Below are 26,874 nucleotides of genomic sequence, written 5' to 3' on the forward strand. Positions count from 1 at the left end.
ATTGGTTTTGATTATGTTAATATGATGAGTTGCAAGGTGATGATTGTAAGTCTTTTCTCCCCCATAACGCCATACCTTCCCATGGACCTCATAGGGTTCCAGCACCTTCCACTCTCATCTTAGTTGTCATTTTTAGGCCTGTAAGTGTTCCCTTGTATTTGATTTAATTTAATTTTGAGCACCGGTATTGATAGTTATCCGTCACATTTCCATGCTCTGATGTGAATTCACCGCCATTGCGTCATTTTACTATTTCCTATTCACCTTTTATGTCAATATTTATTTTTATTATTATTATTATTATTTTTTTGCATTATTATGTTTATTATTCTATTTTAATTATTATTGTGTATGCGTTGTCTCTAAACAACGCTTTCAAATTAGACAGCAGAGGATATAGGGTAGTCCAGAAGAGAAAGTGTGAGCAAGAGGATATAAAGGCAATAGAAGGGAATAACAGAACCTTAGCACGAGAAGAAGATGAAATCAGGAGTGAATTTAAGACCTGTTTTGTTAATCTCTTAAATGGAGTAGCAAGCACTACATCAGACAGTGAGGGACCTTGTAGTAGCAATGATGAAAGTAGAAGCATAGAAACACCAATTGCATGGCTGGTAAAAAAAAGGTCCCTGAAAAGTATGAGGAAAAGAAAAGCAGTTGGAGTGGATGAGATAAGTATAGATATGTTGTGAGCAGCAGGAACTCGGGCAGTCCAGTGGTTATATAGACTCCGTAACACAGTATGGCAGGAAAACACCATCCCAGAAGACTGGAAGAAGGGGAGTATGGAAATGCATCAACTAACATGGAATTATTCTGCTCTCTCATGGTCTAAAACTTCCGGGGAAAGTCATAACAGATTAGATTAAGAGGAACTGCAGAACCTTTAGTGGAACAGGAATAATATGGTTTTAGGCCTGGAAGAAAAACTGGAGACCATATCTTTCCTGTCAGTATGTTAATGGAAGAGCACTGGGAAAAAGGGAAACCACTTTTTCTACTATTCCTAGACATTGAAAGGCTTATGATAGTGTACCAAGGGAGCGTATCCGGGAATGCCTAAAAGAGGTGGAAGTTTGTGACTCTTATTGCAAAAGTGAAGGTGCTGTATGAAAAATACAGAAGTTATGTACAAGTGGGTTGCAGGCTATCCAAATGTTTTGAAACAAAGAGAGGAGTACAGCAAGGCAGTGCATTGTCACCCATCCTATTTATCACTGAGATGGATGCTAGAACAAAGGCACTAAAAAGGAAGGAGTAGGAGGACTTGCAAGCTTTCATCTTTGCAGGCGACGTGGTGATCTGGGGTGAAACCGAAAATGATATGGAGGAAAAGCTGCAGAAATGGAGTCAAGAGTTTAAAAGATATGATTTAAATATCAACAAGGCTAAGATGGTGGTGGTGATGAAGTTACAGAGGGGAGATGACAAACCACAAATCGAAGTAAATGACACCAAACTGGACAGTGTTCCAAAGTTGAAGTACTTAGGTAGTATAGTAGGTATCAAAAGACAGCCTTGCATCCAGGAGATGGTGGATTTGAGCCCCACTGTCGGCAGCCCTGATGAGGGTTTTCCACGGTTTCCTATTTTCACACTAGACAAATGCTGGTGCTGTAACCTTAATTAAGGCCACGACCGCTTTCTTCACATTCCTAGACTTTTCCTATCGCATCATCGCCATAAGACCTATCTGTGCCGGTGTGACATAAAGCAATTTAAAGAAAACCTTCCAAAATATGAGGTGGACAGTCGAATTAGCAAGGCAGCTCAATTTTACCACCAAATCACCAAATAAAACAACTACTGTGGGATAAACAAGTACCACTGAAACCTAAGATGACATTTTAAAAATCTATATATATAAAAGAACATGTCCTGATTGACTGACTCATTCATCATTGCTGAGCCAAAACTACTGGACATACAGAAATGGAATTTTAAGGATACATTTATATTACAATGTTGGTGCTCACTAAGGGAGGATTTTTGGATATTTTATTGCTAAGGGGGTGAAAAGGGGGGTGAATTTTTAAAATGATTGTATCTATATCTCAAAACTTTAAAAGTTTACAGATGTAAAAATTGGTATTTAGAATCTCCTTTAAAAATAAGGAAACACAATTTTTTTGTTTTGTTTTGGAAAATCCCACTAAGAGGAGTGAAAAGGGGTTGAATGCCTTTAATGAAGATACTTATACCTCAGAAACTGAAGATATTAGAGTCCTGAAAATAAGTATTTGGAATCTTCTTTAAAAATAAAGAAACATGTACTTTTTTGTTTTTGAAAAATCCAATTAATGGGTGTTAAACAGGAGTGACAAATGGGGTGAATTTTTAGAAAGACTATATCTACAGTACGGTATATCTCAGAAACTTAAAAGTTACAGACGTAAAAATTGGTATTTGGAATCTCCTGTAAAAGTAAAGAAACACAGGTGATTTGTTTTTGGAAACAACACTTAAGGGGAACTATAAAGGGGGTGAAATTTTAAAATGAGCAGTTCTACAGTAGCCTATATCTCAAAAACTTAACATGTTACAGAAGTGAAAAATGGTTTCATTTATCTCTATTAAAAATACAGAAATATGTATTTTTTGTTTTTGAAAAAAACATTTAGGTGGGGGGTAAAATGACTGAAAACGGGGTTGAATTTTTTTTTTTAGGCTATTGATATCTCAAAAACAGAAGATGTTACAGGCATGAAATTTAATATTTAGAATCTTCTTTAAAAATAAAGAAATAAGTATTTTTTTTGTTTTTGGAAATTACTTAAAGGGGGTTGGGGGAAAAAATGAAAAATTATTTGAATTATTTGTATGAAGATACTATTATCTCAAAAATGAAATATGTTGCAGACGTGAAAATTGGTATTTGGAATCTGCTTTAAAAATAAAGAAACATGTATTTCTTTGATTTCAGAAAATTCAATGAAGGGGGGAAGGGGGTGAAAGAATTGAGAAATTAATTGAATTAACTGTATGAGGATACTTACATCTAATAAAAACGAATACCGGTATTGTTACAGATGTGAAAATTGGTATTTGGATCTCCTTTAATAACAAAGAAAACCACATTTTGGGGGGAAAATTATCTTGGGGGGGGGGGGGGGTGTGTGTGTGAAAAGAGTTTGAATTCCTTTTACGAGGACACATATTTCAAAAACTGAAAATGTTACAGTCGTGATAATTGGTATTTGGAAGATCCTTTACTAATAAAGAAACAAGTATTTTTTTCCCGGAAAATTTACTAATGAGGGGAGTATGAAAGGAAGTGAAAAAAAGTGAATTATTTTTATGGAGATACTTAAATCTCAAAACTGAAGGTAATAGACATGAACATAAAGAAACACGCCTTATTTTTTTTGGGGGGGGAGGGGGTGGTTAATCAACTTAACGGCGGTGGGGTGAAAAAGGAGTTGAGACCAATTAATAAAAATTTAAACACACTTGAAATAAACGATAGGAATGATATTGACCATGCAGTTGTTCACCTCTATAATAACGTCAATAATGCACGGAAGTATATCATTCGTACTGCCAGAAATCTCGCGCACTTGCCTACGTGCGACAATGGTGCTGGTCACATTGTCAGCAATGACAATGGCAGCAGATTTAATTTACTGACAAGTAGCGGTCCTGCATCTTGCTGCGGGGTCCAGAACATCAATAATAATAATAATAATAATAATAATAATAATAATAATAATAATAATAATAATAATAATAACCTAAATCCAACAAATATCACCCACCCTAATAATAATAGTATTCTGGAGCGTTGTCAAAATGTGCGGACTGCACTGGAAACGGGTTCTGGCCGGGTAATGGCTACGAATGCAGTCCGGCCGCGGGTTCAGTACTGCCAAGGCACCCAAGACGACACCACGCCGGATCTCCTCAAGGATTTGATCCATATTAAAAATACTTATAGGAAAATATGGCAAAGATTTAGGGACCCAACCGACCAGGCGGAATACCTGGAGCTAGCCCGGGAAGTATGAAATAGATTGCTAGAAAGAAAGATTGAAAAATGGGAGGAACTTTGCCATCAGATTGTGAATTTTGGTGGATTATATATAAAATGTTAAGCATTCAATTATAAATTTCAGTACAATAGCGTAGCGAAGCACGGGTATCTTGCTAGTCATATTATATACCCATCCTCACGTATAACTTGGAAACTGCGAGACAAGACAACTCAAAACCCCAAGCTGCAGAAATGAAATTCCTACGTACCATGACACAGTAGACCAGGAAGGACAAGTTCAGGAATGAAAAAGTCCAAGAGGAGGTGGGAATAGGAGACTCCCTACTACAGAAGATCCAGAAAGCAAGACTGAAGTGGTTAGGCCATGTAAGAAGGATGAGTGCAAGCAGGACTGCAAGAAGAGAAAATGAAAGAGAAATAAAAGGAAAAAGATCAGTGGGCAGACCCAGAGGAAAATGGACTGATCTGGTGAAGAAAGATGTCGAGAGGAGAGAAGATTATGAGAGAACAGTGGTTCATGGACAGACAAAGAGGGAGGGGGCTCATGCACCCCACCTGGACAACTGGAGATGGTCAATGATGATGATTTCAAAATAGCTACAAAAATGGATTCTTTCCAAACATTAGGCATTTCTTCTGAGGACCAAATCCCATGAATCGACTCTCCAATTCTGTGTAGCAAAGGGTTTATCCCACCTTTTAAGATTTCATTAAGGATTCTTCCCTCATCTATTGCCCAGTCATTTTTTCAGATCCTTAATAAGATGCCAAATTTCCTCTTTGTTAGGTGATTCAGTGACTATGTCTACACCCAAGCATGATTTCTCAACACTAGTGGACGCATTGCTATTATCAGAATACAGGAGTGTTTCAAAATGGATCTCTCCAGATGTCCATGACTTTCCAAGGATCATAACTACATTTTGATTCCTGTCTTTGATTTCACATTTCTTAATGCTTTTGGATGCAGTTTTTATGTGAATATGCAATGTCTATGTTCTAGATGATGATGACTGCTGTTTTAAGGTGCCATCCTCCATCCTCCTCCTCCTCTAGCTTCCTATACATTTGTTTGTGTATCACCCTTAACATGATCTTCAGTATATAGCTCATTAGGTTGTTAAGCTTGATGCTCTTCATTTCCTTGGGAATTTTATTTGTTGTTGTTTTAGTAAAACTAATACAACTGCCTTCCCTAAGAAAGGAAATGCAATAGTCTGCAGGAACTACAGAACACTTTAGTTCATATCTCACACTTCAAAAGTATTACTGAATATAATAAAGAAAAGAATTAAGAGTAGGATTGACCAGTATGTAAAAGAAGATCAGTTTGGTTTTAGATCAGGCAGAGGGAGCAGAACGGCAATCCTGGCATTATGAATTGTCCTGAAAAGAAGGTTGGAAATAAACAGGACCACACTTGTGGCATTTATTGATTTTGAAAAGACCTTCAAAATGGTGATTTGGAAACTGATGTTTGAATGTATGACAACAGCAGTAATTGACTGGAAGGTTAGGCAATTGACTAGAAGATTTATAAGAATGAATGTACCCTGGTAACCATGGATGGGAATGAATGAACATCAAACATTTTTTGAAAGGTGCAGGACAGGGATGCCTCCTTTCACCATACTTGTTCAACATGTTTATTGAGGAATAAAAGTAAACAGAGAATTGATCCACTGCATCAGATTTGCTGATGACATTGCGTTGATTGCAGATTCAGTAAAGGACATAATAGGATGTTGGAAGTGCTGGCAGCTGCACTTAGACAGTACAAACTAAAGGTCAGTATTCAGAAAACAAAAATGCTAATAGTGAAAAAGAATTAAAGCTAGGAACATCAAAAATAAAACAAGTAAAACAATTCTGTTACTGGGATGCATTGTCACTGAAGACAACAGATATGCTTCTGGGATAAATAAAAGGACAGCATTGGCTAAACAAGATTTCCAAAAATCAAGAAAGATATTTTCACTAGCAGGCACATGAGCATTGAGACGAGGAAGGCTTTCGCAAGGTCTTTCATTTGGATTGTATTATAGGTGAGAAGGCTGGACAGTCGTGGAAAAAGGGATGAGCTTCGCTAGAGGCATTGGAGATGTGGATATGGAGGAGGTTCACTGAACGAGCTGGACTGATAAGAAATACAAGTTTTAAAAGAGAACAATGAAAACCAGATGCTCATTAAAGAGATGGAAAGGAAAATATAACTTGTAGGCCACCTGCTGAGACATGATCAGTTTCTGACAAACATTTTCGAAGGAAAAATGCTGGGAAATACAGGCCAAGGAAGATGCAGAAAAATCATATTTTGAAGAATATGATGAAGTACAGGAACTACTGTACAAGGAAGTGCAGAAAGGGATAGAGGAGACAGAAGAATGTTGCAGCATGATGATGATGATGATGATGATGATGATGATGATGATGATGATGCAAATGTGGACCTTAACCAATCATCTGATATAGTTCCAGAATCATAAATTACATTAAAATTATCCACTAAAACAACACCATAGCCATTCTGAGGAGTTAAACAATTTCTTCTTGTACATTGTCAGGACCTCAGTTTTGTCATTCTTTAAACTGTGGATGGTCGGATGGTCTTTAACATCTCCAGTAATGGGAATATGGAGAAATAATAACAACAATCATCAGTGATCTGCATTTTGGACTGTCGCCCAGGTGACAGATTCGCTATCGATTGTTTACCTAGCCTTTTCTTAAATGTCTTCAGAGAACTTGGAAATTTACTGAACATTTCCCTCGATAAATTATTCCAATCCCTTACTCTCGTTCTATAAAAGTATATTTTCCCCAATTAGTCCTCTTGAATCCCAACTTTATCTTCCTACTTTTAAAAGCTCTTCTCAGGCTTGTCCACTAATGTCATTCCATGCCATCCCTCCACTGACTTCTCGGAACATACCACTTATAATATCAATATAGTTGGTGCGTTATTGGACATTATAAATTTTCCAGCTAGGTTCCCTATGGGAATCAACATCCATATCGCATACCACTTAGTCGAGCAGCTTGTCTCCTTACTCCCAAGTCTTCCCAGTCCAAAGTTTGCAATATTTTTTTTTTAACATTACTCTTTTGTCTCATCTTATTAGTATGGTCTTTGTTATATTGTCTAGTAGCAGCATGTTTCTTCTTTGGTCATCTGTAAATAGATTTTGAACATATTCCTTCTACCTTATTTTACTTCATTAGTCAACTTTAGTCTTCACGATCTGTAATCACACTCATAGTTATATCCCTTGTTCTCAAACATCTTTAATATTCTAATGGACATTAAAAATGTCATGCTTGTTATTAGAGTCTCTATTTCCTTACATGTTACTTCTAACTATGCTTGTTCTGCTTTGATTTTTTTTTTCTTATCTCTACTATATTTTCTTATATTGTATACAATTAAAATTTTTCCCTTTCTTCCTTCTACCCATCAGTCACCTTCTCGTCGTTTTGTCTATGTGAGTCCGCTGCCAATTTGTCCTGGCTGTAGGTGGCAATGCCCTTTTTATGGATTCCTATCTCTTCTACCAATTTATTTGGCTCTTACCCTATTTTGCCTCATTTGTCTTTGAAATGATCTTATACCACTTGTAGCATAGTCATATTGTTCAAGTTTGGAACATCTAGTCCATTTGGCCCAAGGGAGGGGGAAAAAAAACAAGCTTGTAATTTTACATGACTGTTGATATTATAAGCTGGCCCTATGGTGTACGGGTAGCGTGCCTGCCTCTTACCTGGAGGACCCAGGTTCGATTCCCGGCCAGGTCAGGGATTTTTACCTGGACCTGAGGGCTATTTTCGAGGTCCACTCAGCCTACGTGATTAGAATTGAGGAGCTATCTGACGGTGAGATAGCGGCCCGGTCTAGAAATCCAAGAATAACGGCTGAGAGGATTCGTCGTGCTGACCACACAACAACTCGCAATTCGCAGGCCTTCGGGCTGAGCAGCGGTCGCTTGGTAAGTCAGGGCCCTTCAGGGACTGTAGTGCCATGGGGGGGGGGGGGTTGATATTATAGTCTAAGTCATAGGACCTCTAGTTTTATGTGAAATTGAAATCAAAGAGCATGAATTTCATTTAAAAAATCCCATGTGGAGTGGCAAGGATTTGAAGTGCAGCTGCCTTAAATGAGAAGCCAATGACTATCTTACTCGGCTATCACACCCCTGGTCTATGAGGCTTTGGGGGTTTCAGTCTTAAGTTTCATTTGTTGGCCACAAAATATGATCAGGCATGTCTGGCCCAGGATAGGATTTAGCAGTTGAAATGACATTCCTACACCACTCATTGATACGGATGAAATCAATATGATTCCTAACTGCCCACTGGTGATTTTTACGTATATAATCATCTTGGTGGTTTTAAGTGTGCATTCATTATTCTTTCATGAACTGAACTAGTAAGTCTCCTCTTTAATTAATCTCTTACTTTATCTTCCTCTCTCACAATGCCCACATTGGCATTAAAGTTTCTGATGGCCATGGTAACATCCACTTGTCAATGCAGCCTTGACACCTTCATAAAAAAATTCCAGCTCCACTGTGTTTAGTATCCAGGGTATGGATGTACAACAACTTATACTCAATTTGCAGGTTTTGTATTTATCTGTAAAATTGAAAATATGTCTGATATAGGTACAAACCCTCTGACTGCTTCCCCAAAACCTATGGTGCTACAGCCCTGATGGGCCTTTGCCTACCAAGTGACCACTGCTCAGCCTGAAGGTCTGTACACAATGAGGTGACATGCAGTCTCAGTCACTGCTCTTGGCTTTCTAGACCAGGCCATTATCTTACCATCAGATAGCTCCTCAAGTGTTCTCACGAAGGCTGAGTGGACCTCAAACCAGCTCTCAGAACCAGGGAAAAATTCTCCAACCTGGCCAGAAATTGAACCCAGGATCTCATCATAAGAAGCAGGCTAGATACCTCTAGACCAAGGGGCCAGCTCGGCTTCCTGTGTTTCACGAATAACAATTATGTATGGAAATTCTAAGTTCCCATGGAGGGAATTAGATATTTTTCCACCAACAGAGCATATCAGAAATCAGATAAAAAATTAGATGTTCTATTGCTCTATTGGTGGAAAAATATCTAATTCCGTCCATGGGAACTTAGAATTTCCATTCGGAATTGCTAGGCGGGCATTAATTCCATTGTGGAGTTTTATCTCCCGTATGCAGTTATCAGACTGTGCCTGTTAAATAGGCTTCTGATAAGTTCACCTGCATACACCCCAGCGTCAGTGGGTAGGGTCTGACACATCCCACTCTGAAGAGTCTAGTGTCAGACCTAAGACAAAACGCTGGTTAATAGAGCAAACGCCTGAAAAGCCATACATCTAATTTTTGATCTGATTTAAAAATTATGTTTCACGAATAACAATTATGTTATTGGAACTCCATTCTGGTGCTGTGGGCTATCATTATCAACATCATCATCTATTTCAGTTCATCCTACACCAGATCATTTTATATTTGTACATCCTTGCCTGGAACAGACTACAAATATTTCAAGTATCAGTTCTCTTACTGCATAACCTGGGAATTTTTTGGACTCTTCCCCCACTTAAGAGATGCCTGGATCTAGGGACCATTGATATACAGTATGACTCTGGACTTTAATGATATCTTGGGGGAAGAAAACGTAGTTAGTTTCCTATTGACTTTAACCCGGGAAGGATGGAGATTTTATTTTTCTCTTAACTGAGAGATTGTATCAAATCTGAAGATATTCACTGATAGGAAGCCAAGAAAAGCTACTTTAATGTAAAATGGGCCCATGGGTTGTCAATAATAGCCTGGTACCAAACAGTACCACATGTCTCTTATGAGAGCAAATTTTTGCAAAGTTTGGTAATACACTTAAGTTCCATAATTATTGAATGTGACCTCATGAGGTCTTTCATTTGGATGAATAGTAACCTGAAAAGGTATTTACACAAAAATGTACTCACATAAAATTGAAAACGAAGTATATACGTATGCTATTATTTACAACCATTTATAAAATCAGATTTGCATTTAGTTCGCTGTTATGAGGACACAAAGGGAAGTTTGTTCCTACACATTATACAGTTATGTTCTGTGGAGTCAACTTCAGCAACTGACCTACTTTTCCATTCATGGTATTTTACTCGTTGTCAAAGAAGCACTCAAATATTTTGATGATGATTTATCTTGGAGTGAGGAAAAGTCTGATTTGGGACAGGGGGGTAAAGATTCAGTCTGGAGATCATCCTTGGTCTATGTTAATGCGATCTGAAGCATTTTTCTTTTCTTAGGACTTTTACTTGGAAGAAAAGCCTCTTCAAGGGAAACATCACACTGTTTATCTTGTTTATGGCCGAAAACTATTTAGGTTAGTGCATGACTTGCTGTCATGTAAGATTGTATACAAAACCCCCTTCATTATCCCCTGCAGAGTCCTTACCAGAATGTACAGACGTATCCAGTGGCTCAGGGAATATATTCCTTATGTCTTAGTTGTCCTTTTCCAGTACATGTTATACTTCCTCTAAGATGAGACCACAAGAGAGGGGAAACAAATTACCAAGTTACTATGCTTGAATTTCTGCTGAACTGACGGAAATCCATCGCCAAGTGACAGAAGTGTATGGTGAGTCATGTATGGATGTCAAGAATGTTCGTAAGTGGTGTACAGAGTTTGCAGCTGGTCGGACTGAAATTCACGACAAACAAACAAAGGAGTGGGAGACCGTCAATTTTCATCGAGACAGTCGTGAAGGTTGAGCAAATCATGCATGAAGATTGGCGGATCACCCTGGATGATCGCTGCACTTTGGTTCCTGAGGTTTTCCGAAGCGCTGCTCACAACCTCCTGAACAGCGTGGTGGCTAGCTGGTATGACATGGGCATACAAAAACTGTCACACCGTTACAAAAATGCAACGACCGAAATGGTGATTATGTAGAAAAATAGCTAAATGTTCAAGCTGTAAAATGATGTAAAGCATTGTAGAAATAAACAGGTCTATGTAACTATTAAAAAAAATAGGAGACCTTATTTTTGGGATTACCTTTGTATAATGAACACATTTAATGCATTGAAAAGTTCATGTAAACTTTCTTGTACAATCAGTAATGCTACTTTCCTCAGGAAAGCAGCCATGGTCACTTCATATAAAAAGAACGCACCAATTCAGAGCACTGTTGCCTGAACGTGGCAAATAACACAGGCACACTACCTGTACTGAATGATTCTTAAAAAGTCTGCCTTTAACTTGATGTGTAATGTTGCCATAATAATGGCGCCCCTTTCCGATAATTAGGATAACATTTTTAGTAGTACGTGATGGTACCGTATGGTACCACAAGTCCTTCCCGGGTTTCGGGACGCTCCTAACATGGAGAAGAACAATGTATGCAGTCGCCCACAATGGAACTTATGACTTTTTGCTCTCCTCCATTGAGTTTTACTCCTCCTCCACCGTATAAACATTAGAAACACATAACAGGAAAAACACAATGACAGGTCAGAGTGGGAAGAGGTAGAATTAGAAAGAAAAAACAAAATGACAATCGAGTACCATTTTCACAGTAACCAAAATGTAGACCCTCCTAATGTACAAATCCAGGAGGGAGGATATCCTAGTTTTCTCGCATCTCAGGAACTTGGACCTCTGTTAGTCCGAGACCGTCCCACTATGTCTGGTGAGAACCTTTTATCTGCTACCTGCGGACATGCCTGATGGTAGGGGTCAAGGTCTCGCACCTACATTATAACAAGAATTCTGCAAATCTATAAAGTGCAAAGTCCAATACATAAACATGAATATTGGTCTGATAATACTGTAACATGTTTTGCTTTAAAGAAAGAAACAGTCACCAACATGAAAATAAATAGGACTAGCAACAGATATCTTGAATTTATACACAAAAATGATACGAGTTAAAATAACATTACCTAAGCTGAACTTCTGCTTTTGGAGAGCCCTTGTTTGATAATTCCTGAGAAAGCTGCTCTAAAACCATTGCACTAGGCAAATCACTCCATCTGCTGTCACTACTTTCTGACACAAAAGTCTGATCACGATCATCACCCCAAAATGAACTCTCTTCGCTCAGCATACTACTTTCATCTAGAAACATCAACAAGCACAGGATTTATTTACTCACGAACATAGAGCTAATATTATAACCACCATATGCACATGTACAAAATGCAAATGTAAAAGATCCATCAATTCAATACATCATATATTCAGACAAAATAATTATCTTACAGCAAGTACTAGTACATGTTTTGTCCCATTATTGGACATCTTCAGCTAATGCCATCAGTATTAAACCATTAACACTAAGTATTAAAAGAAAAAATGGAGTAAAATCTATAGGAAACTACAGTGTATGACTCATGAAAATCTAAAGCGAAAAATCAAATTAACATATGAATAGACAGTGCATCTATCAAGTCATGAAATCACACATTCTGGAAAGCTGAACACTAAAATCTTACAACTGTTCTTTGTGTTGAAACACAGGGTCCTGATGTGGTGAAATCCAAATTTTGCATCGTATATTAACAAGGTACATAAAAACATTTAAAATTAGGATATGCATCCTCCTTTGGCATGGATTAATCGTATTTAATGTTGCAGTGAACTTCCACAGGGAACCATTGAGCATTTTGAGGTCTTGCTATTGCCAACTGTATGTAACACGTGAATCATGTGAGGTCTAAAAACAAAGAAAAATCCAAATTAAATTAAAGATCAAAGAGAAAGAGAACCTGAACAAGAATTTAGAAGTTAGGTGACAACTTACTCTCAGTTGGCCCGCTGGAAATTCTCAGGCTGGTCTGCAGCCTTTTTATAATGCAACTGTATCTTAACTGAGCATTCCAACCGGGAGGTGACCTCGTCAGCCGCTGGTGGCAGGGATAGAAAGGGAGGGACTAAAGTGGGAGGTGCTAATGCGAGACAAGACGAAGTGAGGAGCGATTTGTTTGTTTTCCTTTTTTTCTATGACTTTGAATAACTCGTTGAATAGGATGTTCCGTTTTTCAGAAATTTCGTTAAGATTCCCCGTACGTTGAATCTTTGGTCTAAATGGATAGAAGTGTTTTTTGAAAATACTGAGTAGTATGCCTTTGCTTCCATACGTACAATATTAAGGTCCTGTTGTAAAGATGAAAAGGAATGATTGAAATCCATTATATGCAAACTCATGGCTGAGAATTTATTATATTTTTTAGCATCTGATAGTAAAGGTTCTTCTGGTTTGCCCGATACAGATTGCTTCGCATTGTGAGCATTTCAATTCATATACTCCCAAGTTTGAGAATTTGCTAACGCCATTAACTGAACTTGTGCTACAGAAGATTAGAGAATTAGTGTTTGATGTGACGCAAATGCGATACAGGTATAACTTGAAAACAATAGTCTTTCACCCATGGGTAACTAATGTAGATATCGAGCTCAAATATTATTATTATTATTTTACGATCATTATCATTGTATAGCTGTGAAGTGTTTATATCCATTTAGTATAACTATTAGTTACGTCGTAAAGTTATATGTACGGATGATATGATCATGTTGTTTTTGAGGTTAAGTCATGAAATAGGCACTGTATATAGACATTTATATCAGTTAATGTAAAATACCTGTAAATTAATATTAGAATATATTCTTACCTGTATATATAAATTGTAATCTGTAGTTGTGAAACACACTGTAACTTCCAGAATGGTAATATGCCATTAGAACATTTGAGAATATTCTATACGTTGTACTCCATGTGTTACGCACTCCAGAATATTCAAGAAGGTAGGTTTGTTTTTGGTAATGTATCTTTCTGGAAACCTGGCCAGGATATATATAAAGAGGCGATCTTGACAGTTACTGTTAGTTGTGGTTTGGAAGTTATTGGAAGAGAGTTATTGTTTAGTAGCACGTGGCTGACATACCGAGTTAGGCAGTCTCATTGTTGAATTGATCAGTACTCATCTGTTTTCATCTGTGTTTCAAAGTGTAACCTCTGAGGTATTCGTTGTCAGTTGTCAACTGTTTAAAGATGGCGGCTTGTTGATATTCTACAAGTGAAGTGTTTTTGTTTTGTGATACGGTGATCAAGGTTATGTGTGTATTAATTTGTAAATATATGTGAAAATATAATTGTATCAACTGACAGCATCTCATGTGCGTCTTTGTGGATATGTTAACTGGCGACCGTGACAGGATTCTTAGAATCTATTGGAATCGAAAATGAAAAACGACCAGAGGACTAGGGTAATGTTTAAACAGTTAATTTCCTTGGCTAAAAACATCGAGGAGAACATCAAGGCCCAGTTTGGAAAGCTCCAGATGAACATCGAGACCCAGTTCGGAAAACTCAAGGGGAACATCGAGGCCCAGAATGGAAAACTCGAGGAGGACATCAGGGCCCAGTTGGGGAAACTCAAGAAGAATATCGGGGCAGAGTTGGGAAAACTCGAGGAGAAAATCGGGGCCCAGTTCACAGCCGGATTGATGTCAGAAGAGGGAGCCGAATACTCCATCACTGGACAGGAGATGGAAGTACGACGCAACCTGCAGTCATGTTTGACCTGTGAAGAAGCTGTGGGAGAATTTGGCGGGCACGGCGATGTCCACCAGCCGGGAGCCAACTGCCGAGTCCAGCCGCGGGATGGGGCACAGCGCGTCAATGGAGCGCCGCGGGTGTTTGACGCCCAGTCCGAACAAACAGATGACACGATGGTGAATATGCCGTACCAGCATGATACGAAGAGCAAAGTGCTCGACAGCCACAGTAAGCTCCACGGCACCGTGAACGGCGCAGGGGAGAAACTGAGGGAGATGTTCAGAGAAGACTGGATCTTTGGAACACCAAGTTTAAAGAATATAGGTTATCAGTAGAGACGGAAATTTGCCTATTTTATTTCTGTATTCAGAAATGTAGGTTTTTGAGATATAAATCCATTTTAGGGTCTTTTTAGCTATATTTTGTTGGTGTGCAATTCACTAGTGTGCTCGACAGAATTATCTTCTCTTTTCTCAATATCTGTTTACCCCACGAACAAAAATGGAAATTCTCAGAAGTTATCAGAAATAGTTCTAGAGAAATTTCCATCAGGAGAAACAAGGAACAGTTTGACCTCGAAGCCTTCAACCCCTCCAACCTCCTAAGACATATGCGAGAACCAGTCAACGTCGAACTATGTTACACAACCCATATGACCTGTACCTCCCTTTCGATGCGAACTGTTGTACGTGTACACTTTATGTTCAGAACGTGTTGTGATTTATTGTGAAGTGGGAGAAGAAGTGTATGCGGTAATGCCCAAAGAAATATCGTCGAAGTCCTACTGGATTAAGCAGTGGATCGCAGGGGATCCCAATTTCACTACAGATCTGTCAAGCGTGCTGTAAGAAGGTAAGTTCGTTTGCTCCTTTTATCTTTTTTTTGTGATTGAGAACTATGATCGCAATTCACTGTAGCATATACAGGCCTATTAATTTATGTATTGAGGCAACTTGTTTTGTTTCAATGTTGTATTAGTCGTGAACTTTCAATAATTTATATTGCTAAAATGTAAATAATCATTAAATTACTGAACGAGGAGTTAGAACGCCAGTGGTCTCTGGTCACAGAATGGATGAAAATTAAATCGGTATTTTGAACTGTGATTAATTTCCTGTGAAAATAGAGATTTACAAATGAAATGCAATTTTTAAAACTCCCTTTAAAAAATTAATTAATTCTAGGACATGCCACAGCATTTTTAACGAGGTTGCCAAGACTACCTTTACAAGACCAGGACAGCGAAAAGACAGTTGGTCTGGATTGGTGAGGTCCGGTAAGTAACCGTTGTGCTTGATGGAATGGGGGGGGGGTGGAAGGAGAGTCTGAGGGGTGTAAGCTCCCTGGTTAACAAGCCTCTAGCATCCCCTCTACAGTCTTGCTAAATTGTAGCAAAAATAAGGTTATGGTCGCATGTCACGTCAATTTCAAATTACGTGGTTTTTAATGCAGGATCTATTGCAGGCAACAGAAAATAGTCTTCATGACAGCTGACCTGGCTGACCAAAGCCGGCGAATAGAAACAAAATGTTCACAAATCTGAGATTTAATAGTGCCTCCATTTTCACTCTTCAATATAATTAAGAATCCTGCTAGAGCCAGCTTGCTGGGTCCTTGGCAAGCAGAAAGAACAGATCTCTCCTCTACGCTACTCTGGTATCGTTTCACATCTTTTTATTATATTTTTCACCCGGTGAACTCGACATGATAGTGCCATATTATAACTGAATATCCTTGAGGACATATTTCCATGTATATTACTTCTAGAAACATCATCTCCAATAGTCTTTCTTTTATGAAACAAATGCATGATATATACTAAGCATTACTGCCAATTAGCCCAACTGTAGAAATTTAAGATATGGGGACAATGTAATTTATGTCAATTTTATTATTTTTCAGATCAAATGTGAGAAAAGTACCACATAGATCAACTTAGAAATACTGCGATGCATTTGGTACGAGTACAGAAATCTGTATCAACGCAGCTTTTCTACCAGTCCACTTTAGGCAGTGACCAACAACCATGTTCTTCTGACCTATGCACTGCAATGTTGGGAGCTAATATGCCCCTGCATAAACTGAGCATCTTCAAATTTCAGCAAGCTGCCGGGAGCAATCACCAAGTTGGAGAGGAGTGACATGCCCCTGGTGGAGTCATTTAGGACTGTGAAAGAAGTCAGGGGAAGTTTTGACCGAACCTCTGGGAAGGCAGCCGCTGTCAGCGAAATAAAACCGGATGAAGTGACTTCATTGAAGTTCTGTCCAGTCACTTCATGTGATGTTGAGAGATCTTTCTCTCAGTACAAAACCATTACGCATGAGAGGAGAACAAGATTGTTACTGGAAAACATTGAAACGTTGCTTGTAAATTCCTTTTATAGTAATTGAGTGTGTTATTAAATGATAGGTAATTTTTTCATGCCTATTTTGTTACCTATTTTACATGTTAGTACCTATTTAAATACCCTATTTGGGCTAATTTAAGAGCCTATATGCCTGCCGATTTTAACTGTTTTTAGTGCCTATAATTCTCGTCTCTAGTTATCAGTGAGCAAGAACAAAACAGTGGTAATGAAAGTTAGCAGAACAAATACACCTTGTAACCTCACCCTCGAGGGAGAAAATATGGAATGATGATTATCTTGATGATGATGAGAGTCAGCTGGAAAGTGTTCAGAAGTATGCAAAAGTGATAATGAAAAGAGTGCAAGTAATAATAATGTCCAACTCCTTGGTTGAATGGTCTACATTGATGCCTTTGGTTCAGAGGGTCTCACGTTCAATTCCTGGCCAGGCTGGGCATTCTAATCACATTCGATTAATTCTTCTGGCCCTAAATGGTTAGCACGCTGTTCTTTGGTCACAGGGGTCCCGGGTTCGATTCCCGGCAGGGTCAGGAATTTTAACCATCATTGGTTACTTTTCCTGGCATGGGGGCTGGGTGTACGTGTCGTCTACATCATCATTTCATCCTCATCACGACGCGCAGGTCGCCTACGGGAGTCAAATCAAAAGACCTGCACCTGGCGAGCCGAATCCGTCCTGGGATCTCCCGGCACTAAAAGCCATATGCCATTTCATTTCAATTCTTCTGGCTGGGGGACTAGTTGTTTGTGTTTGTGTCAATACTGTCCTCTTCATATTCACACAACACACTACCAATCACCAAAGAAAGAAGGAATAGTGATTACACATCTCCAAATGGGGTTGGTGTCAGGAAGAGTATCTGACCATAAAACAGGGCCAAATACATAATGCTACACAAGTTCGCACCTGTGACCCTGCAGGTATAGCAAAAGCAGTATAATAATAATAATAATAATAATAATAATAATAATAATAATAATAATAATAATAATAATACCAGAGGTACACCAACTCCGTACATTCAAACTAAGTGCCTTTTAGAAGGCCATCTATAATACGAACAGTGAACCTTCTATTGGAAGAACTTTGAACATTTATTGTCAGATGTGTGTACTGTCAACTTATATGCCCCCTCTGATGGGAGACGGACAATTAATTTTCAAGAGAATTGTTGTATTCATTGGTTTCCTAAACTGAACTGTCTGTAGATTGTTTTCGGTGTTCTAAGGTTGCTAGGACTTCTATCTCCTCCCGCCTGCTTAAAATTTTAGCCAATCAGGAATTTTTGATATTTATTTAATCAACCAATAGTATTTTGTGGGTGTGTCCAGGACTTTGGCCCGGCTGTCTTTCGATCGCTCCAATCAAGTGCTTTAGAGTGTCTTCCTAGAGGAGGCCTCTTGCCTCATCCATCTCTGCAAGGCCCACCAGCTCAAGGTAATGGCAGACATCTTTTAATCATGTAATAATCTCAGAAAGCTAACTCGAAGGGAAGGTTTCAAAAATCCTTTCTTAATGTAATCTTTCAATGTAAATTTTCTATCAGGTCTAAGACCATAGTCTAACTTAGGGAATAAAGAGTGTGAATTCTCTTGTATTCTCCTTCAACCTGGTACTGAGGTGACTATGATTTTGTAAACATTAAAATTTTCCTTTTGTAATTTAAAACTTTCTCTCCATCTAGTCACCTCCGTAGTATAGGCTTAGCCTCTGTAACGATGATGATGATGATGATGCTTGTTGTTTAAAGGGGCCTAACATCGAGATCATCAGCCTCTAATGGTACGAAATTTAATAACCAAAAGGTCAAAATAATCCACTGAACAAAATAAAATAAAAAATGTCATGAAGAATGAATGGATGGATATGAACCCTACAAAAAAACAAAAAACAAACAAACAAACAAAAACAGTGGATCAGACATAAGAAAGGTCGTGAATAATAGTATTACTGACCAAGGGACCATTTATAAAGCACGATGATGCTTGATGTCTACAGGGGTGCAAAATCCACGACTAAGGCCCCACAGAATGGTACATGTCGCGAGTAAAGTAGAACCATGGTATTTGTCATGTTGGGGTACTAATCAAAAGTAGCGAAGACTCACAGTGTTCCACACAAGATGGTACTACTCACAAGTATTGTACTTAGTACAGGTAACGCAGACCTATGGTGTTTCGCACACAATGGCGCCACTCATAGCCAACGCAAACCGTTAAGGTTCCTCACCTAGGTGTACTAATCACGGGCGCCGGTATTCCCGTGGTGTTCCTCACATAGTGGGTACCAATCACAGGCAACGCTGACCCATGGTGCCACTCATATGGCGGTACAATTCACAGGCTACACCCAGACCCGCGGTGTTGCTCACATGGGTACGACGCAAGGGTACTGGAAACCACCAGGCCAGGCTTTTTACTGCACCTAATCACAAACCTATTTCGTACCAATTTAGTGATACTATTCGCAAGTACATGCAACCCATGGTGTACCGCGCATGATGGTATGAATCAAGAGTAGTTTCATGGCTCTAATTCAATCATCCCTTGGTCGCCCCTTGTAGTCGCCTCTTACGACAGGCAGGGGATACCGCGGGTGTATTCTACATGTGCGTCCCCCACCCGCAGGGGGTAGTGTGTTTGGTCCGCGAGAGGTATTTTATTTCCCTCAAGTCCGCCGGCAAGCCGGTTAGGACCCCGCTATCCGCCACCTGGGACGCGCCACGTGGGAGTATCACCTCTCCCCCTGCTACGCCTGCGTAGCAGGTTCGTGGAGCCTCTGTAACTTCGGGCCATAAGCCCACATAGGGTTTTAAGTATTTTCAAGTGAATTTCAAAGGAGTGCAAGTGTTTTGCCTCCTAACATTGATTTTTGGCCAATAACTTTAACCTTCTGTTTTTCACTAAGGCCATGTAGAATGGGTACTTATTGACCCAATTAACTACTCTTATTCTATTTCCTATTTAAATGTTACTTAGACTATTGAGCGGATAAGACAGCATCTACTGTTTGTTTTTTGTAAAAGTTAGATTTTGCCTTGTAAATTTTGGAGAGTAGTCTCATAATTGTGTGAAGCAAAGACGCTCTTTGAATGTAGTAAATTTTGGAGGAGTAATTGAATGTATCAGTGGTGCTCTTGTAAAATTTTAACTTTGGACCTTCAAGCTCACTCTGTTAAATCGTTGTTCTCTGAATGACCTACGCTTTTTTTAAATATTGTTCTCGAGCTCACAAGCTAATCTTAACCTATCCAATTGTTATTTGATATTGTTTAACAAAGTTTAAGATTTGAAAAGAAACAAAAAAAAAGGACAGAAATAAAACTTCAAATTTTAGAGTTTTAAATTATACTTTGGTCTTTTCTCTGTTCACCCATTCATGCCCGCACCTTCCTACACCTCTGCATTCTACAGAATCCCCAGAACAATCATAATAAAAACAATAATTTAAACCAAAAGTGATAATGAGATTCCAGTACAGTTGATCTAATGAGCCACAATGCCAGGACAAAGATGAACTGAATATGGAAGGCAGGATATAAATTCATTCATTTTACATTCATTCATTGTATACCTAAAGAGTCTGAAATGCTTCTAAGTACTACAATGATACTCCATCAGAGCTTTCAGTAATTTTAGATCATATGGACCCTCTCTTTTCAACAACTGCTTGCATAACAAATCTTTATGTTAGGAAACAATTGTCTGATTCAAACAGAAAAACCAGGTAGATGAGGTTACCTAGTTTCACACTCATGAGGATGGCAGGAAGGCCTATTTTGCTCTTAGCATTCTAATGTCACAGGTTTGAAAGCCCAGTGTATTCATTTTTAGGTGTACTGTAGCAAAGGTAAGTGCCTCTTGATATCCTGGAGTGTTTTGAAGTTTATCACACTAAATCCTCATTGTCATTGCTGATGTTTATAAATCTTTGGCATGCTAAATTAAAAAAAAAAAGGAAACACCATGAAAATATTCATACTATGTGATTATCTATGATAGTCCAGTGTAGAGCTTATAACTTCTTGTGCAGATTTAAATCTAGCTTCTGAGTAAGCTCAGTGGTCTTTTAAATATGAGGCGAATGGGTCAACATTTTTACTATCTAGAAGGGGACAGATAGAAGGATGAAAGGAACACCTAAACTTCACATATGCAAGCTGTTCTTTGAAAAGCTACACTATTTACCTTTACTATGTATTCACATCCTTGAGTTTTTGTATTTGTCCATAGAAACATGACTAATGAGGATATCTTTCAGACTAAATAAAAATTACCTCACTAGGCATAGGAACAATTTACAGGCAAGTGCTGTAATGACAACAATATGCAAAAATGGAGATATAAAGACAGGTCTATAAAATCTGTACCTCAGAGGTAAGAGTGATTTTGAGGTTCTAGTAGTGCAAGAAGTGTTAGAAGAAACGTGTTAGAAGAAAATCTATGTGAAGTAGTACCTCAAAACTTTAAGTAAATACACCATATCTCATTAAAAAGAAAATAGCTGTATCTCCCATATCTCTTAGTGGAATAGAAGAAATAGTAATTGCTAAATGACAAATAGTATGTTAAAATATTAATAAAGTAAAATAATAAAGGAATAAACAGCTAAATGTAAAAATGTCTTAACTATGTGCTGGCAGTAAGACCAAAATGAAATATGCAGGTAGTTTTTCTCCTCTCCTGAAAGGTATTAGAATTGAGAGTTATGATTCTTGACCTTTGGAGTGCAAAAATAATCTTCTCTCAAATTCTATTACTTGTATATAAGACTCCCTCACATAGTAGACTCTCCACCAACAATTGTTTTGATATTTGTTTAACGTAGCACTAACACATTGAAGGTTTTCGGCAATGGAGGGGTGGGAGATTGGGAAGGTACAGGCCACGGTCTTCATTAAGGTACAGACCCAGCATTTGCCTGGTGTGAAAATGCGAAACAACCGAAAACCATCTTCAGTGCGGTTCGAACCCACTATCTCCCAAATGCAAGCTCAAAGCTGCGTAACCCTAACCGCATGGCCACTTGCTCGATACCAACAACATTTTTTGAAGGAGGAGTCCTTAATAGTGTTAAAATTACAGCACAGAATCATTCTTCGAACATTAATGAATCAACGACAACAATGCCATATTAGCTTCCTTTTAATAGTGGCATGTTTTGTGCACTAGCCAACTGTTGAGCAAGGTTCCTTTTTTGTAAATTATAGAGCTGAATGACACAATAAACAAGAAGTGTAATTTCACTGCAGCTTTTAATATGGTAACATCGACATGGACATTTGATTTTTTCATGGTGAACTGCCGAAATGCGATATATAAATTTCAAGTTGTAATGGGCTACGAATGTGCGTAATTTAATTCGAGATGATAAAGACATAATTAATGTTCAAAGTTACTATTATTGTGTCTCCCCTATTGGAGTGACATATGGTTATTAGGCTGGCAATGCAACAGAGAAAGTGCGTGTCACTCCTGCGGGGGTGACAACATTTTTTCCTTTGTTGTTGTGGAACACTGTGCTCTGTGTTGTGAGCAGTTGGTTTACATGCCTTTCAACGAGTTCCTTGTAATTTAGAGTTTTGTGACAAGAATTTGATTCATGTTATATGTATTTCTGGGTTGGGTAAGCCATGATTATCGATAAAGTGATAGAAGAACTTGAAAAGGTTTTGAATGCTGAATGAAGTGATGTTGACATTTCGGATTTGCAATGTGATGCCACCTTTTCCGAGACGGAATTGGACAGTAGTTTGCGTAGTGAGGACATTAGCGAAGAATCTGGTGCTGTATCATGTGGTGATTCAACCATACCACCAGGAAGTGACAATTACTGGGGAAATATTCTCAGGTCTGCAGAAAAGCTTTTTATTCACAAGTAGCCCTAGTTTAAAATTTTCTATGAGTGCTAAATATCAACCAGTTGATTTCTATCATGTGATAGTTACTGACAATATCATCAAAATGATGGTGTATGAGACCAATGAAAATGCAAGTACTGTGTTGCAAGGGAAATGTTTCAATAGACAGAGTATATTCACTCAGTGGACTGTGTTGTATTCACAAGGACGCACACGAAATGCTGTCAGTTACGTACACTAGTTTATTTACAAATTCTATTTAAATCCTCTACACACACGCACTAACGAACTACCATAATGAAACAAAACACTACAATTAAAGAATAAGAAGAGACTGCAGCAAATGCATGTCAACTACCAACACAACAAAGCCAATTCACATACTTGACTTTAACCACACACAAATCTCATCAAAACAACTCAACTCTCACTCACAAGACTGCTTCTTTATCATACTTAACTATGATAAGTATGCTTCTAGATAGATATACATTATTATTATTATTATTATTATTATTATTATTATTATTATTATTATTATTATTCGAGATTGATATTGGCATTATTTACCTATGGGTTGAAGAATACTGTTTTCAAGTTATATTCGATTATTACAGTTGCGTCAACTTATATCAATTATGCTGACATGAAAAAGTTCTTAAGCTTAGATGTGAATGGGCTTAGCACAGTTTCCCAAACTATATAATTATTGGTCACAAAAGAACAGACTGTATAAAAGGTATGTTGAGGGTCATGGAATAAAGTGGGCCAAGTTCTTACTGATTTTGCGTTTCTGGCATTTCAAAACTGAAGCGAACCAAGGTCAAGACAGATTGTATAAAATCGCACCTCTTGTTCTAAAGCTCAATAAGAACTAAATGAACCACAAGAAACATTAGTCATTTGCTAATCTATGATCCCCTTCAGGGGAAGGCTAATATTTTGCCAATTCATTCCAAATAAGACTCATAAATATGGGGTGAAGGTATTCAAACTATCTGATACAGACGGCTATACCTACACCACAAAAGTGTACTGCAGCAAAGTGATATCTGCTAACCCTGGACTACCACATGCTCCAGCTGTTATGATGGAACTTATGGATCCTTATTTAGACAGTGGATCAACTTTGTTCGTGGACAATTTCTACAAGTCTATTGATCTGGTGAATAAACTCCTAGTTAGACACACTCAACTGGTTGGTACCTTGTGGAAGAGTCGAGTTGGGCTTCCGCCAGGTTTAAAAGAAAGAGTTACCAGGCGAGCTGGCCATGCGGTTAGGGGCGCGCAGCTGTGAGCTCGCATCCGGGAGATAGAGGGTTCGAATCCCACTGTCGGCAGCCCTGAAAATGGTTTTCCATGATTTCCCATTTTCACACCAAGCAAATGCTGGGGCTGTACCTTAATTAAGGCCACGGCCACTTCCTTCCCATTCCTAGGCCTTTCCTGTCCCATCATCGCCATAAAACCTATCTGTGTCAGTGCGATGCAAAAAAAAAAAAAAAAAAAGAGTCGAGAGAGGAGAAATGGTTGCTAAGTAATCACAGAATGGTATCCTAGCACTGAAATGGATGGACAGGCAAGGGATTTATATGCTCCCAACTAAGCACCAGTTAGAATTTGTATTTTCAGGAAAACATGATGCGACTAACCTGGAAATTTTCAAACCATCCGTAGTTATTGACTATAACAAAGCAGAGCCTGCATTGATGTATCAGATCAGCAATCATCCTACAACACATCTGTTTGGAAAACTGTCAGATGGTATTACAAGGTAGTGATAGAATTACTAATTGGAACGAGCTTGGTGAATTCATGGATTGCATTCAGAAACTATCAGTGCCAAAGCTGCAGAAAATGTCAACCACCTTCAAGGAGAAATGTGTTCTTGAACTGATGTGCTTGTCGGATGAAGTAGAAACACCTCGTCACAATCGCGGTGTCCATCTTCATGTGGCGACAGAAGAAACTGAAAAGGCAGGAAATTCCACACAGAAGAGATGGAAATACTGCAGCATATGCTTCAAAGAGGCTAACGAAACTGAAGGTTGAGAGGCTGCAAGGAAAGCGAAGAAAGTAACACCATACTGTAAACATTGCCTGGACAAAGCATTCTTATGCAAGCCTCACTATCAATTGGTTCACAAGTGATGTGTATCTTGTAAAAACTGTTATCCTCTCATATCATTTATAACTATATCCTAAGTTCAATGACTACAGTGTTCTCCCTAGGACCATTTTAGGGGGCGCACCGCCCTGCCGTTTCTACAGACCGCCCGGCTATCATAACCTAGATACACGCTAATTACGTAATATTAATACATATTTAAATCATTGCGTGCTTCAAATTAAACTGTAAATACTGTAAAACTGTTTATTTAAATGGTAAATCTTCATTATTGTTAGCATAATTGCATCAATTACATCAGAGTTTAAATGTTTAGCTTGACTATATCATAGTGTCGTGCGCGAGCGGTGTTTGGATTAATGTGGATTCGCATGGGAGCACTCGATTCCTCATGACGTCAGAAACCCGTATGGCACTCCACATGCCCCGGTGTTTGATTATGAACGAGCAGTAGAATGCTAGAACACCTTGTTCGAGATAATAACACTAAAATAGTTTACTTGCCTGATATTACTGTGAATGCCCTCTGTTGATCAATGGTAGAGGTACTGGGTTCGAACCCGACAGAGGTGGTCGGATTTTTGAAGGGCGACACTCCATGTCGTACGATGTCAGCATGTAGAAGATATCTGGTGACATATTTGGTATTTACCCGACAAAATTCACTAAAATTCGGCCTAGACGCCCAAGAGAGATGCGGTTTACTCTGACATGTAGTAGGCCTAAAGTAAAACGGAACGTCGAAATTGACGAGCAAGCAGCCATATGGCGTCGAATTAAGATGTTTGCACACGGTATCTGAGGTCGTATTATTATTATTATTATTATTATTATTATTATTAGGGGATGCCTGGCCGAGGCGGTAAAGGCGTGCTCGGTTCGTCCGGAAGGACGAGGGTTCGAATCCCCGTCAGGAAGTCGTAAAATTTAAGAAACGAGATTTCCACTTCCGGAGGTGCATATGGCCCTGAGATTCACTCAGTCTACACCAAAAATGAGTACCAGGTTAACTCCTGGGGGCAAAGGCGGCCGGGCGTAGAGCTAACTACTCTACCCTTTCACGTGGCGTGGTTAACAATGGTGGAAGCCTTTACCTTCCACTCCAAGGGCCTTCATGGCCTGTACGGAGGTGACTTTGTCTTTATTATTATTATTATTATTATCATCATCATCATTGTTAATGCCCTGAGAGGAATAAAACGAAATGTTTTCTTATTAAGTTTTTACGTAGTTTTCCCCGCCCGGCTACTCATTCCTGCCACCCGGCTGACGAAGATTTCTGGGGAGAACACTGGACTAGCATGATACATCTTCATCTGTGTTATTTTCTTTTGTAATTATAACTTTCCTTAGAGCAATGGAATTCCATAAATCTAATAATAACCATTTCTGAACTTATGTAAAATAGTATGTAAGAAAATAATAGACTCCAATCAATATGATTTTCCTTGCCATTAATAATTGAATTCTGATGGTTATGTATGTCACCCCATATGGGGTGACGAATGTCAGAGAAATTTCACTGTCTACGCAACGCACAGTACGCTGAGAAAGGAATGGGCATCGCACCACACTCTTGTGTACACCTTATGTGAACAAGCAATGCAATACAACAGCAAATGGTAGAGCTAGTTTTGCGCGACAACCCAAAGTTGAGAGGTGTAGACACACTACCATGTCACTCCATGAGGGGTGACATACGATATTTTGTATGAGCGTCCATCACCCCACAAGGGGTTACCATCTTCAATGTGTTCAATTAAAAGCTGTGCCTTTTTGCAGATAATCAAGGTGTGAAGTCAACAGCCAGAGAATTTAATATGCAACCTTATATGATCAGATATTGGTGTAAACAAAGAGAAAAACTAAAATTGGCAAATAAAAGTATGCAGTTTTTCATGACACCAAAAAGGTAAATATCCTGAGATAACAATATTGAGACATTATGGTTTAATAATA

At 38.6% G+C, this 26,874-nt stretch overlaps 1 protein-coding gene across 1 annotated transcript in view; it reads right to left on the bottom strand.

Annotated features, from left to right (window-relative positions):
• The window catches only part of Rich (Guanine nucleotide exchange factor subunit Rich), a 629,630-nt gene that overhangs the window by 76,350 nt on the left and 526,406 nt on the right, over positions 1-26,874 (bottom strand). The window contains exon 21 of the mRNA XM_067145638.2: positions 11,940-12,114. Coding sequence (XP_067001739.2) covers positions 11,940-12,114 — 175 coding nt within the window. The remainder of the gene's footprint in view (positions 1-11,939; positions 12,115-26,874) is intronic.

Source organism: Anabrus simplex, chromosome 4 (genome assembly GCF_040414725.1).
Source record: "Anabrus simplex isolate iqAnaSimp1 chromosome 4, ASM4041472v1, whole genome shotgun sequence".
NCBI classification, from domain to species: Eukaryota; Metazoa; Arthropoda; class Insecta; order Orthoptera; family Tettigoniidae; genus Anabrus; species Anabrus simplex.